Here is a 16,214-nt window from a genome sequence, read left to right on the forward strand (position 1 = left end):
GCTCATTTAACATTCCTTACAAATAGACTTGGTGAGATTTGATGTCAATAGTTCCTTCATGTACAAGTAAGGTAAAAGAAAGGACCACCAATCCACAATAAGGTGGTAAGACTTAAGAGTGAAGGAGGGTTTTGGCCTCTTGTCTGAAAGAAGAAGGGTTTTGCAGAACAGAAACCAAAATCTGAGTCCTCAATTGTGTTTGTTTGTTTGGTTAAAAGCTGTTTTCCTGAAAGCCTGCCACTTGTGTGTTTGGTCCCTTTCCCTGTCAAAGATGATGTCATTGCAAATACTACCATTTATGATTTTCTTTTTATTATTAATGTTCATTCTTTTCGAGAAAACTAAATACCATTCATCTCTTTACTTACTTTGACCTGCTGCTGCTATCTACTTTAGTTACATGCTTGCTATATATGGTCCCGTACAGTTACTTGCAATGCTTATTTTCTATATTGATCTCAAAACCAAATCCATGGGCTGGCTCCCAGATTCCTGCCTCCCCCTTTTTTATTTTACAAAAATATTCTTACTTGTATGCATCATCTTTCCAAATGGATCCTAGGATTAGTGGAACCCTAATGTTTGAATCAAACTATGGCATATTTATAATGTGAGTGAACAATATTAAACTAGGGCTTGTTTTTAAACGTATGATAATTTTATATTATTTCTTTCTATTTATTAAACGCTTCAATTTCATATTGTTCATCCTTTTTATGTAACTGAGATTCGGATTTGCTGCTGTTTTCCGCCATAATTTCTTTTAAGTTGAGCTTCAATCATTAACAATTAAACACAACAAATCTATAAGAAAAACATGACCCAATCATAATACCACTTAGATGCCTAAACTAAATATCCATATTATTGCTGCCAGTTTATCAATAGATTGAATTTTTTAATTCTATTTATTAATGTTGTTTGTAAGAAAATATTTTTTTATATTTTAAACATAACCTATTTAAATTTTTAATATTATAATATTTATGAAAGATATAAACTTAATTTATAACAAAAGTAATAAACTAATTAATTAAGTAATTAATATTATGATGTATGTAATACATGAAATATATAAACTCAGATTCATTAATATTATTATGTACAAAATATACAAACTTAAATTATAATAATTGACCCAAATGTAAAGTATTATTATTATTAGCATGATGCCTAGTGTTATTTTGGTATTAACAAATACTCAACTTACATTATATTACTTAAATTTTAATTCATAACTTTTTAATTTCTTTTTAACTTTTTGGTAGGCTAAAATCTATTATTACTTAAATTTTGGTATTGCTCAATTGTATTTATTTTTATATTTAAAGTGCATTTAGATTATTTTTGTCCCATGCTACATTATTTAATTTCACTGTTATAATTGTTTTTACACTAATTGCAGGTAAATACACCATCTATCCAAACCCACCATTAAATACACACGTAACGGGAAAATGAACTCAAGTTAAAAAAATCATATATATTAAAAATAATAATAAATAAGTAAGATATAGAAGATTGTAAATAAGGGGGAAAAGGAGGGGCAAATGGTGGAAAAGCAAAGTGAAACTTCTGCCTTTTTATTACACATGGGCCGTTAATTTTTGGACCTATTATGACGTGCGTTACGCCAAAGCCCGGCTGGGCTGCCTCAGACCTCGCACTCGGAGACAGCCCCGTCATTTCCTCTCCCAACCACTGACGCCCACGTACTCTCCTCTCATACCCCCAACTTGCCTATGCGGACCCCACTCTGGATCCTACGCTCCACAATTCGTTCCCCCAAAAATGTGTCTCATCACGTATCTCTCCTCTTTCCATTCTCTCTCAGCCGTCGGATCCTGATCAGGAAAAACGCGCAAAAGAGGTTTTATTTTATCTTCAGTCCCTCTACTCTTCAGAATTTTGAAATATCTCTCTCTCTCTTTATAGAAGGCCGGGGATGTCTAGAGATTAACATCAGATCCAAATTGAAAACTTAAATAATCTATTTGCATTTTAGCTAACCAATCCTTCAACTTCAAATTTAAAATTTTAATCTCTCTCCTTATTTGTTTGAGTATTTAATATTTTAATATTAAGAAAAATCTAATCTTAAAACTAAAATTCTATCCATAATATTGGTAATTATTGCATTAAATTTGAATAGATGTTATTCAGCTGATTTTAATTTATATATATATATATATATATATATAGTAAAACAAAGAAATCTATTTAATTTTTTCTAAAAGCAAAATATATTTATTTTTTAAATAACAACTAAAGGGACTAAATTTTTCGAATTAAAAGTAGAAAGACAATCTAAAAGAGTATAGGGACTGAAGCCAGAATTAGGACAAAAATGGTACAGTCTAAATTGTATATATCTACCTAGATTGGTTGCATTTGTAATCGTCTCTCCATAAATCTAAGAACCCGAAAAGTAGAGCTTTGGTTCTCTGTCTGCTGCTTCTTTCTTCCCTTGGTACTTCATTATTTTTCCTTTCACTTCCTTTTTGTGAAAAAACATTGAAACCCTTTTCAAGACGCAATAGAAGATGTGTGGAGGTGCAATCATTTCCGATTTCATTGCCGTGAAACGCGGTCGGAAGTTAACCGCCGAGGATCTTTGGTCTGAACTTGACACATTCTCCGACCTGTTGGGTCTGGATTACGGAAATGGAAAAGACCCTTTCTCTCAGTTCGACAACACCAAGGCCGGTTCCAAAGCCAAGAACCTTGAAAAAGGTATGATTTATGCTTCTGGCTTTTCTTCAAAGTTTGGGTGCTTTTTTCTTTTTTCTTTTTTCTTTTTGCGGAAAGCCATGTTTTCCCATTTGTTTCTTGCATGTTATTGATTACATGTCGGTTTAAGTGTTCTTGCAATGGTCTTTTTCTACTTGCATGAATGGTCTTAAAAACTGAAGTAGTCTAGTTCAGAAAACAAGTTCTGCGCATCCGTTTCAGTCGTTTTATGTAAAAGAAAATGGTAAAGTTTGTTGTTTTCCTTGTTTAAAGAAATACAACAAAAAAGTGTTCATGAAAGGAACCAAGTTTGTGTTTTTAATGTTGTTTTATATCTTAAATGTTATGGTTTTTGTTTGGGGGTGGTTTTAGTGACAAACGAGTCGACTCAGAAGACAAGCCGGGGGAGAGAGAAAGAAGGGAAGACTCAGCGAACTCGAAAGAACATTTACAGAGGAATCAGGCAAAGGCCATGGGGGAAATGGGCGGCTGAGATAAGAGATCCTCACAAAGGTGTCCGAGTCTGGCTCGGTACATACAACACGGCTGAAGAAGCGGCTCGAGCCTACGATGAAGCCGCCAAGCGCATCCGCGGGGACAAAGCCAAGCTCAACTTCCCTCAAACTCCACGCCTAACTCAGCCTCCTGCTAAGAAAAGGTGTATGATGGCTCCTGAGTTGACTCCACCGAGTTCTGAAACCAAGAGCTCACCAACCCCACAACCTTTTATGGGTTTTGGTTACGAGAATGGAGTTTACAGGCCGAGTGAAGCAATGGAAAGCGAGATGGAGCTGAAGGAGCAAATCTCGAGTCTGGAGTCCTTCCTGGGTTTGGAGCCTGATGAGATGACAACTGAGTTGAGTGGAAGCGCTGAGCCTGAGTCAGTGAACCTTTGGATGCTTGATGACCTTGTGACACATCATCAACAACAGCCTCAGCTCTTTTATTAGAAATTAAAAAGTTTAAATTAGGGTAATGTTATGTTTGATATGATTATGCTTAAGACTTTAATGTTTGTATTAATGAAGGGTAAATAGTTGTGACAATAAAAAGATTGGCCACCCAGTTTTAATTTATATTTATTTCCTAAAATTCTAATTTAGGTGACATGCAAATTGGTTTCAGAACATTGAAATACCCATAATGTCGGTGACATGTTTCTTTGGATTAATAAAAACCTCCTAATATTTTATTTAACAAAATAGCATTTTAATTCATTGCACCAACAAAGTTATTCCAATGGTGATTGGTGTTTAATTTTCCCAATTTTAGATATCAAGCAATATATACTATTTTATATTCTTCTTCTTCCAATTGAAAAGATTAAAAATAAATGTTTTAATAAATTAACTTTAACTAAATTTTTACGTCAATATTATACGTTAAATCAGCATATACAAAAATAAGATAACGGGAATAATATTTACGAGAATATGCACCAATCGGCGGTGTAATATTCAATTTTAGCTTGGACTCACATAAGGAAACATAATCTTCGAGATATGCAATCTTAGATATGATATGTAATCTTAGAAGATATGATTTTGTAATCTTAGAGATTTAATTTGTAGATACCCTTTAATCTTTGTCGTTGATGTAATTGATCTGTACCGTTGGATTTGGGGAGGCTCAGCTATAAATAGAGGCCTCTCCCTTCATTGTAAAAAAAAAAAGAAGAATCAATAAAAAAGGAAGAACGATTGGCAGTTTTTTAAAGGTGGCTTACTGTTTTCTTTTTTTGCTTTTTTGATTAATTTTTACTTATTTACGATTTTAAAAAAGGGAGAAGGTGATACCACTGCGAATTTTATTTATTTATTTTATTTAGCCCTAATAAAGTGACGCGTTTCAAAGGATGGAGATATTTTCTCATTCGAGCCTTATGAGTTATTCGCGCCTTTTAATTGGGCCCTTCATTTTTTTTTTAAATTCTGTTAATTTTCAATTTAATCTTTAATATTTCATTTTAGGTTTTTAGTCTATTTTATTAATTTTGTTATTATTATTTTTATTATTATATTATATATTATTATTATTATACCTACATATCTGTGCGCATATGCATGTTAATATATATACATATATATTTTAAACGTTTTAATATATATACATATTATATACATACTTTATTATTATTTTATTTTCATAGTTTTTATACATATATATGTATACACATTTATATTTCATAATATTTATACGTTTGCCCGTATTCTATGATTTTTATATGTTTATACATTTTGTAATATATACACATATATTTATACTCCATTCAAAGCTTATTATAAATATTTTCCACGTTTTTATATTATACTTATATATTTCATTTTTTGTAAATGCATGAATATATTTTATATGTAAATATTTATATTTTCCTTGTTTTCATAAATGCATTATGTATTTTATATATATATAAGTTTTATAACCCAAAATTTTATGAGTAAATTATCTTTATGTCTTTTATTCTTCATAATTTCAAATGTATATATATTTTGTGTCTTTTCTCTTTATATTTTTTGTTTATTTCCTTCATTTGCTTATTGATTTATGTTTTCATTTATATTCATTTGATATTTTACATGTCGTTGTTTATGTACATTAATTTCGTTTATTTCTATGCCATTGTTGTATTTATTATTACATTTTATATTTAATGTAGCATCACATCATTTTTTTTCGATTTTAAAATTTTCAAAAGTGAGATAACTCTCGTATTTAGGATTTTCAAGGAAATTAAGCTCTAACGTATTGGGTTCCGATTTTCTTCGTTAAATCCAACGATCAAGGGTTGCTCATTAATAAAAAATATATAAAATAAAAAGCTTGTTGTTAGGGAGTTAAATATGTTGTATCCTAACGTATTGGATGTGACGTATTGATTTCTCGAGACAAAGATTTTTTGAAAAAATAATAATAAAGGAAATATTTCAAGTTTGGGATTTTGAGGAATTGTGCCCTAACGTATTGGGCCGCGATTTCTTAAATCTTAAACAAATGAATATTCTTTTAAATTTTTATTACACGAGTTTTAGACTAATTCATTTTTGAGGAAATTAGAATGTTGTGCCCTAACGCATTGGGTGTGACATTTTCTTTCTCCGAAATGATAAGGGTCTTAATAAGTAACGTTTTTAAGTTTTTGCTAAGAATTATATTTTTCAAATTTTCGACATTAAGACACTAATTAATTAACTAGGTACCAATTTTGGGCGTTACGAGGGTGCTAATCTTTCCTCGTACGTAACTGACTCCCGGATCCGTTTTTCGAAAACTCGTAGACCAAAGCCGTTTTTTTAGGTGATCCAATCACACCTTAATAAAATATTGGTGGTGACTCCCAATTTTCATTTTTTAAAGTCGACAACCTAAAATTTTTGTTTTTCAAAAAAATGGTTTCGACAGCTTGGCGACTCCACTGGGGACACATACGAGAGTCGAGCCACAAAGTTGATTAATTTCTATCTTATTGTCGAGAAAATAAATTTTAAAAAAAATCATGAGATCATTGTGCATTCATTCATTTTCTTGCTTAATTGATCTTTGCATTATTCATCACATGAGTTGAATGATTTTACCCTTCTAAGTGGGAGTGAGAAACTATTCCTTCGTGAGGTTTTCACCTCCGTATAGGATAGTGGATCGCTTTCGGAATACATCGGTACCTATGCCTTCGTGAGATTATCATCTCCGTATAGTCATAGGGAAAATGTGTTCCCCTGAACCGAACTTGATCTATATGAGTCTATAATGGGTGAAGATCGAGGAATCTGCTGGTTCGGGTACCCTTACTTTAGAACCGAACCGCATATAATGAGCTTTAGGAGCCTACCCTAGGTAGAATCACACCGAATGCCTAAAGGTCACCCGAGAACTTGGTTTAAATTTACGATCATTCTGTTGTATTTTGTCCATTTTTGTTACGATTATAATTACTTCGGTTTGTAATTACTTATTGGTTTGAATTTTGATGTTTCTGCATATTGCATTACATGACCACTCAATTATATCCTTTTAAGTGGGAGTGAGAAGCTATTTCCTTCGTCAGGTCTTCACCTCCGTGCAGGATAGTGGATTACTTTCGGGATACATCCGTACCTATGTCTTCGTGAGATTTTCATCTCCGTGCAGCCATAGGGAAATGTATTCCCCTAAACTAAACTTGATCCGTATGAGCCTATAATGGGTGATGATCGATGAATCTGCTAGTTCAAGTACCCTTACCTTAAAGCCAAACTACATATAGTGAACCCTAGTTGCCCACCTTAGGAATAATTACACCAAACCCTAGTGGTTTCCCGAGTAGGTACTTTACTCATTTGCTTTTACTTTGTACTAACTTGTTTTTTATGTTGTTTTTATTATGATTGCATTGCATTTGCATCTTAAAAAGATGTGTTGATTCACGTTCAGTTGCTAAATAGAGAGCTTGTCATAAGAAAATGGGTTTCTTGATAAAGTGGATGACAATATGATTGTCCGAATATGGTCCAAGAACACATGATAAGAGAAGGATGATAATTTAATGGAGGACTACACGACTATGGCTTCGTTGCCCAAGGATTCAAGATGGCAAATATTATTTGAGAGCTGCTGAACCTTCTTAAAGAGAAGCCAACAAGCATCACAAGGATGAGTGAGCAACAAGTTACGGCCTGGATTGAGCAAAAAGGAGATAGAAGAGACGTTTTTTGAAGAGTTCGTGAGATTTATCTTAACACTCGAATGAAGAAGAGGATCGAATATCTCCGCCTATGAGGGCAAGGCCATATAAATATCCATTTTATGTAAAGAGATTTATTTTCTAGTAAAGTTTTCTAAATTAAATTGAATCAGAATCAACATCTCTTTATGCATTCATTGCATGCATTCGCATTGCATGACATCATAAACATTAAAGTCCACTAAAAGAGCCTAATCGATTAAAATCATTCAAGTTAATCTGGAAATTAACTAACCAACGAAATACTGTTACAGTACCCAAGCAAAGTCAGGAGGCATGGATCAAAGATTGGAGAGAATAGAGCAGATGCAAGTACAAATGCTAGAGCAATTGACCAAATTTCAACAAAATATGAAGGATCAGATACTAGAATTCCAAAGCAATGTGATAAGCTAGTTAACCCAGTTATTGGCTAGATGGTTAGAAAGAGAGAAAAGCCTAGTGGTCCACTTTGGGGAGGATAATGAAGACCCTAATTATCCCTTAAATTTTATCCCGATAAGTGTCCTGCCAGATATGCACCCACAATGGGCACCCCTTACTATCAAATCCTAGCAATATCAGACCAATACCTTAACACCAATGAATCGTCCGACAGGCTTAAGATCCAATCTGAGGAACAATTTAGTCAATCCTATTGCTCTTGATAATCCAGCAGAAATAAAACAGGCGAGGATAGAATACTCAGATACTATAATGGCCCCAAAGAGAAAGGGGTAAGGGGGATAATGCAGGCCGATATAACAATGGCCACTCAAAACCAATCGCTGTAGACCGGCCAAAGACAGAAACCACCAGCCATCAGAGTCCTTTAAAGCGAGAATCTTACACGAAGGCAAATACAGAAAAGCCTCAGTTCACACCTATACCGATGTCATATAGCGAGCTATATGAAAGCCTATTTAATGCGCATGTAGTATCCCCTTTCTACCAGAAACCAATGTTACCTCCATTTCCTAAATGGTATAACGTAAATGCTCAGTGTGAATACCACGCAGGAATTACGGGGCACTCAATAGAGAATTCGACCGCCTTCAAGAAACTGGTTGAAAGACTTATTAACATGGGTGTTGTCAGATTTGATGACTCGTATAGCACAAAAAATCAACTACCCAATCATATTGATAAGGGGGTAGACATGAGGGCAGGAATAGGATTAGTTATTTCCGATTCAAGAGGAAACCATGGAAAGACAAGGAACCATTGTGAGTTCCATCACGAGAAGGGACACGAGACCTAAGAGAGTGTGAAATTCAAGGTCTTGATTCAGGGTATGATGGACGACAAGGAGATGAAGCTTTGTGAGGAAATTAAAGAGGAGAAAAATATGCACATAATGATGGGAAGTGTTCACATCAATGACATATATGAGGACAAATGAAAATATCCGCCCTTATAAATCTGGAGTGTTCTAAGCAATTGGACTGCGAAAAAATTTCTATAGTTTTTAGAGCTTATTTAGAGTAATGTTCAGAACATTTTTGTTGTTTTTAGCCTAAAAATGATAGAAATTCCTTTGTGAAAAAGGCTCGTGTTTGAACGTCATTATTCTAATAAAATATATCTTTGCATTTATTTTTGAGTCAATATTTTTCATTCTTTTTGAATAATTATTCTTTCATTCTTTTGAATTTTCTTCCACAATCATTCTTTCATCCATTCATGATCATATTGTATAAATAATTATTTATAAATTCATATATTCCTTTGTAAAGTCTTTGGTATTTACTATGGGTCCCCGGATATCAATGACATGAGTGACATTACTATAGATTTCGAACCTTCTTTTGAGCGAGATATGTGTTTAGAGGGATCTCAGGACTTTGAAGATGACATAGATTGTAGCCTATTTTCGGACTTGTTAATGATGGTAGAACAAGTCGAGAGACGGATCTTACCCTACAAAGAATCATTGGGATACATGACTTCTCTTTATGTGGGGCATGAAGGTCATTTGGTCGATCTCGCCAAAAGAGTCTGACGGTCATCGATTCATCTTTGTGGTCGTCAATTACTTTACTAAATGGGTGGAAGCTGCTTCATATGCCAATGTCACAAAGTCGACGGTTAGCAAATTCGTGAAAATCATATGTCAGTATGGAATGTCAAAAGGATCATATCTGACAATGTACTAAATTTGAACAACAGCACAATATCAAAAGTTTGCAGTCTTTCACGATTAATGTCATATTGCCCAAAAAAACTCTGCCGGGGCAATACCTTTCTCTTGGGCCTATCGTGGTTTCGCCTATTGAAGACAAGATTCTTTCTCTGAGTTTTTGGATCCAATTCCGATTGAAGAGGAATGTTCAAAGTTATCCATCATGGTCAAATGCGCCAAAAGCAAATGATGTGAGCTCACAAAAAAAATGATCCGCCCTAGAGAACTCTTTGAAAGGAACCTGGTATTGAAGAAGATCATTCTCATACAAAAAGAACTTTATTCCAAGTTGGGAAGGACCTTATGTTGAAGGCCTTATCTGGAAAAGCGTCGATAGAAGGGATAATAAGGACATGCCTAATCCTATGAGTTCAGATTCAAAAAAAAAGAAGGTCAAAATCAAAATAAAAAAATAAAAGTGATAAAAAGAAAAAGAAAAAGGAAAAGGAAAATGGAGAGGCCAAACTGAAAACCCGCAAAGGGCACCTTAAGACCAAAGGGGATTTGAGTTGAAAACCCGAAAAGGGCGGCTCAAATATTAATCAGAATGGGGCACGAGGTGATCAGATCAACTCGAATTCTAACCAGATTGGGGCATGTGGTAAGTTTGTTATACCTGAATTATCAGGAAGGTAGGCAACATCTTGAGGCATTGGTGGAGTACTGTGGATCTCCTAAACACATGTCAAACTTAGAATGGTCGCCAGAAAGTTTGTATAGAGAAGCTCAAGCTGCGATATCTGGAGCATCCAATTTTTATATTGAATTTGTTATGCTTGGAATACTTCATTCTTTTCCAAGATACACATTTCTAATCAATTTCTTTGCTATCCTTATTTACTATTTTTGATGATCTATTCCTTTCGAGCTATGCTCAGAACCAATTGTATTCTCATTCATTGTTATACCATTTTTTGCAAGCATGTTGCATTGGAATAATAATTAATGGACTAATAAAACTTTCACAATGGAAGTTTGACATATTACTCTAGAAGTTTTTAAATAATACAGGAACCTGAAACAAGACTATTGTTTAGAACGCACCATGTTTAAAGGTTAGAAATCTGAAAAGGAAGAGGCTAAATTAGGACTTTCTCTTTGGATTTTGTTGTTAAAAACATTGATTGAACAAATGACAAAGCTTAAATAAACAAGCAAGCAATGATCACCAGACAATAGGAGAGGTTTCCTCAGAGAAGAAAGCCTTCATCTATGCATGAGCCTTTGGTACGATACCCTGAGAATGGTGTAAGGGACCAGAGAGATTTAGATCATGTATCCTTGAATTGTGATAGGAAATGATCGAGAAAAAACCATATATTTCTACCTTTAGGTTACAGTAGGAGAATGATGGTATAATTTTTGCGCCCCAATGGATTGAACTTCGAGGTTTACAGTGGGAGGACAATGTGACTAAATGTTTCTTCAGAAAAGCCAGCCAAGCAAGAAGGCATTGTAGCACATCAGTGTTGAAGCCTTAATAAACTTCGAACAATGACAACCTAAGTGGAATCATTCTCAAAAAATAAAAAATAAAAAAAAACAAATTAAGAAATTATGCATTTTGTGCAAACACCATTCACACATGTCTAGTTAGGAGCATTTGATTCTTACCACCCTAATCATTAGGCATAATTAGGTTCATTATACAGGTCATGTTCCCCAGAGAGCAGATCAGTGAAGATAACAGATCTTGTCTTCCTGTACTGGTAGCGAAGCAGATCAAAGACACCAGTCTTGCCTCCCTGGGTTGCAGCGGAGTAGGTTAAAAAAGTAGATCTTGCCTTCCTGCATCGACAGCGAAGTAGATCGAAGTCACTAGCCTTGCCTCCCTGGGTTTCAGCGGAGCAGGCTAAAAATAGCAGATCTTGCCTTCCTGCACCGACAGCGAAGTAGATCGAAGACACCAGCCTTGCCTCCCTGGGTTGCAGCAGAGCAGGCTAAAAATAGCAGATCTTACATTCCTGCACCGACAACGAAGCAGATCAAAGTCACCAGCCTTGCCTCCCTGGGTTACAGTGGAGCAGGCTAAAAATAGCAGATCTTGCCTTCCTACACCGACAGCGAAGCAGATCGAAGACAACAGCCTTGCCTCCCTGGGTTACAGTGGAGTAGGTTAAAAATAGTAGATATTGTCTTCCTGCACCGACAGCGAAGCAGATCGATGACCCCAGCCCTATCTCCCTGTTCAGCAGTGGAATAGGTTAAAGATTGTGAATCCTATCTCCCTGGACAGCAGTGGAATAGGTTAAAGATTGTGAATCATATCTCCCTGGACAGCAGTGGAATAGGTTAAAGATTGTGAATCCTATCTCCCTGGTCAGCAGTGGAATAGGTTGAAGATTGAGAATTCTATCTCCCTGGGCAGCAGTGGAATAGATTAAAGAATCCTATCTCCCTGGACAGCAGTGGAATAGGTTAAAGATTGTGAATCCTATCTCCCTAGTCAGCAGTAGAATAGGTTGAAGGTTAAGAATTCTATCTCCCTGGGCAGCAGTGGAATAGATTGAAGATTGTAGGTCCTATCTCCCTGATCAGCAGTGGAATAGGTTGAAGATCGTGAACCCTATCTCCCTGAGCAACAGTGGAGTAGGTGGAAAATAGCAGATCTTGCCTTCCTGCACCGACAGTGAAGTAGATCGAAGACATCAGTCCTATCGCCTTAATGTTGCAATGGAAAATATTGAAGTCATGATGGCGAGTCTTATCTCCCTAGCGTTAAGGCTTGGATCAGCTAAAGTGGAACGGATTGAAGCTATAGGTAGCGAATCTTATCTCCATTACAGTGGAGCAGATTGAACCCGCAACGGCGAATCTTACTTCCCTGGCGGTGTAATGGAAAATATTGAAACTACGACGGAATCTTGTTTCCCTAACATTGAATATGGCAAATTTTATCTCCCTAAAGTTGCAGTGGAGTAGATTAAAGCCGATAATCCTATCTCCCTGAAGTTGCAGTGAAGCGGATTAAAACCTTGGATCTTATCTCTCTGAAGTTGCAGAGAGCAGAACGCATCTAGTCTTATCTCCCTGAAGTTGCAGTGGAGCAGACTAAATAAACAAATCCTATCTCCCTAAAGTTGTAGCAGAGTGGATTAGAATGATGGATCTTATCTCCCTGAAATTACAGTAGAGCAGATCGCATCAAATTCATCTTTAAGTTGCAGCAGATCAAGCCGAAGCTACCAATCTTATCTCTCCGACGTTGCGGTGGAGTAGACCGAGACACCAATTCCTATGCCTCCGAAGATGCAGTAGGATGGATGTGGCTGCTTGAAGAAGAAAAGCACCAAGATCCAACGTGACCGGGCAAAAATTGGCCATTTCTAAAGTCTTTGCTCCGTTCCTGTTACACGACAACGAGCAAAGAGGAGCAGCTGTAATACCCAATTTTAGCCCGGACTCACATATGGAAACATAATCGTCGAGGATATGCAATCTTAGATATGATATGCAATCTTAGATATGATATGTAATCTTAGAAGATATGATTTTGTAATCTTAGAGATTTAATTTTTAGATACCCTTTAATCTTCGCCGTTGATGTAATTGATCTGTACTGTTGGATTTGGGGAGGCTCAGCTATAAATAGAGGCCTCTCCCTTCATTGTAAAAAAAAAAGAAGAATCAATAAAAAAGGAAGAACGATTGGCAGTTTTTTAAAGGTGACTTACTGTTTTCTTTTTTTTTTCTTTTTCGATTATTTTTTACTTATTTACGATTTTAAAAAAGGGAGAAGGTGATACCACTGCGAATTTTATTTATTTATTTTATTTAGCCCTAATAAAGTGACGCGTTTAAAAGGATGGATATATTTTCCCATTCGAGCCCTATGAGTTATTCGTGCCTTTTAATTGGGCCCTTCATTTTTTTTTTAAATTCTGTTGATTTTCAATTTAATCATTAATCTTTCATTTTAGGTTTTTAGTCTATTTTATTAATTTTGTTATTATTATTTTTATTATATTATATATTATTATTATACCTACATATATATGCATATGCATGTTAATATATATACATATATATTTTAAACATTTTAATATATATACATATTATATACATACTTTATTATTATTTTATTTTTATAGTTTTTATACATATATATGTATACACATTTATATTTCATAATATTTATCGTTTGCCGTATTCTATGATTTTTATATGTTTATATATTTTTGTAATATATACACATATATTTATACTCCATTCAAAGCTTATTATAAATGTTTTCCACGTTTTTATATTATACTTATATATTTCATTTTTTGTAAATGCATGAATATATTTTATATGTAAATATTTATATTTTCCTTGTTTTCATAAATGCATTATGTATTTTATATATATATATATATATATATATATATAAGTTTTATAACCCAAAATTTTATGAATAAATTATCTTTATGTCTTTTATTCTTCATAATTTCAAATGTATATATATTTTGTACCTTTTCTCTTTATATTTTTTTTGTTTATTTCCTTCATTTGCTTATTAATTTATGTTTTCATTTATATTCATTTGATATTTTACATGTCGTTGTTTATGTACATTAATTTCGTTTATTTCTATGTCATTATTGTATTTATTATTACATTTTATATTTAATGTAGCATCACATCATTTTTTTTTTCGATTTTAAAATTTTCAAAAGTGAGATAACACTCATATTTAGGATTTTCAAGGAAATTGAGCCCTAACGTATTGGGTTCCGATTTTCTTCGTTAAATCCAACGATCGAGGGTTGCTCATTAATAAAAAATATATAAAATAAAAAGCTTGTTGTTGGGGAGTTAAATATGTTGTATCCTAACGTATTGGATGTGACGTATTGATTTCTCGAGACAAAGATTTTTTGAAAAAATAATAATAAGGAAATATTTCAAGTTTGGGATTTTGAGGAATTGTGCCCTAACGTATTGGGCGCGATTTCTTAAATCTTAAACAAATGAATATTCTTTTAAATTTTATTACGAGTTTTAGACTAATTCATTTTTGAGGAAATTAGAATGTTGTGCCCTAACGCATTGGGTGTGACATTTTCTTTCTCCGAAATGATAAGGGTCTTAATAAGTAAAGTTTTTAAGTTTTTGCTAAGGATTTTATTTTTCAAATTTTCAACATTAAGACACTAATTAATTAACTAGGTATCAATTTTGGGCGTTACGAGGGTGCTAATCTTTCCTCGTACGTAATTAACTCCCAGATCCGTTTTTCTAAAACTTGTAGACCAAAGCCGTTTTTTAGGTGATCCAATCACACCTTAATAAAAGATTGGTGGCGACTCCCAATTTTCATTTTTAAAAGTCGACAACCTAAAATTTTTGTTTTTCAAAAAACTGGTTTCGACAGGCGGCACCACTTTATTTCTAATAAAAAATTCATTTTTTGGGTACAGCCAAATCAATCGGCGACACCCATATTTTGTATGGTAAATACGAGTTTTTTTTTGGTATACAAAAAAATATAAAAAATATTTTTTTATTTGGTGCCTCTAATGTGTTAGACAGACCCAAAAACTTAAAAAAAATTAGCTGAAAAAAACTCATGTTTTATTTTTTTCTGGTATTAAAAACACTAACTTGTGACCAAATAGTCACTTTCATCAGGCTGGTGCCACCTCACAGCTTGGTTGCACCAGCTTTTTTAAAAAAATTAGCTGAAAAAAACTCGTGTTTTAATTTTTTTGGTATTAAAAATATGAATTTGTAATTGAATTAAACCACAAGTTTTTTTAACTAATTTTTTTTAAGAAAACTGGTGCAGCTAAGCTGTCAGGCTGCGGCAGTAGCCTGAAGGAAGTGACCATTTTGTCATGAGTTCGTGTTTTTAATACTGGAAAAAGAATTTAAAATAGGAGTTTTTTTCAGCTAAAAAAGTTTTTAAAAAAAAAAGTTTTTGGATGTTGCCTGACACATCGGCGACACCAAATTAAAAAAAATTACTTTTTTCTCACATACCAAAAAAGAAAACTTGTATTTACAATACAAAATATGCTGCCGCGGATTGATCCAACTACACCCAAAATAAATAAATTTTTTATTAGAAGTAAAGGTGCCGCCCTTATTTTATTGAGTATTTTGCATGTTTTATTTTATATTATTCATGTAAAAACCCTTGTTTAATCATTTAATAATATACAAAATCAAAGTGCAGCTCTAATAAAATCTGATGATAATGATATCCATTTTTGAACCGGACCAAAACCGGCAATTCATAGGTGGTCTAAATATTTCCACCCTTCTACCTCTTTTCCTCGTTATCTACAAGTGCCAGACATAGATGAAAATTTTTATTGTTTAAAAATGTTATTTATCATTCAATAAATTTATAATTTGAAAGTCTTTTTATAATTCTATTAATAAAATATTCTGTTTAAATTTTTTAATAATACATGGATCAATTGATCTACGTAATAAATTTATTGAATTTCATAATATGACCCATCAAAACTCCTCAAATCTAAATTCTACAAGTAATAATAATAATTGAACCAACAGTACAGTAGAGTACTTGTATGGGAAAATCAGCATATTATTTTGGTAATAAAACAAATTATTAGATTTACATGAATTGTATGTAGCCAGAATAACTGCCTCATG

The 16,214-nt window shown here is 33.7% G+C and overlaps 1 protein-coding gene across 1 annotated transcript; it reads left to right on the forward strand.

The window, feature by feature from the left end:
• Positions 1-2,392: 2,392 nt before the first annotated feature.
• On the forward strand, positions 2,393-3,806 carry LOC105777318 (ethylene-responsive transcription factor RAP2-3). The gene is made up of 2 exons (XM_012600524.2): positions 2,393-2,733; positions 3,103-3,806. Exons 1-2 carry the CDS (start codon positions 2,544-2,546, stop codon positions 3,678-3,680), a joined length of 768 nt encoding a protein of 255 aa, XP_012455978.1. The 5' UTR covers positions 2,393-2,543; the 3' UTR covers positions 3,681-3,806.
• The last annotated feature ends 12,408 nt before the right edge of the window (positions 3,807-16,214 follow it).

The sequence above is a fragment of the Gossypium raimondii genome, chromosome 10, assembly GCF_025698545.1.
Source record: "Gossypium raimondii isolate GPD5lz chromosome 10, ASM2569854v1, whole genome shotgun sequence".
Taxonomy (NCBI): domain Eukaryota; kingdom Viridiplantae; phylum Streptophyta; class Magnoliopsida; order Malvales; family Malvaceae; genus Gossypium; species Gossypium raimondii.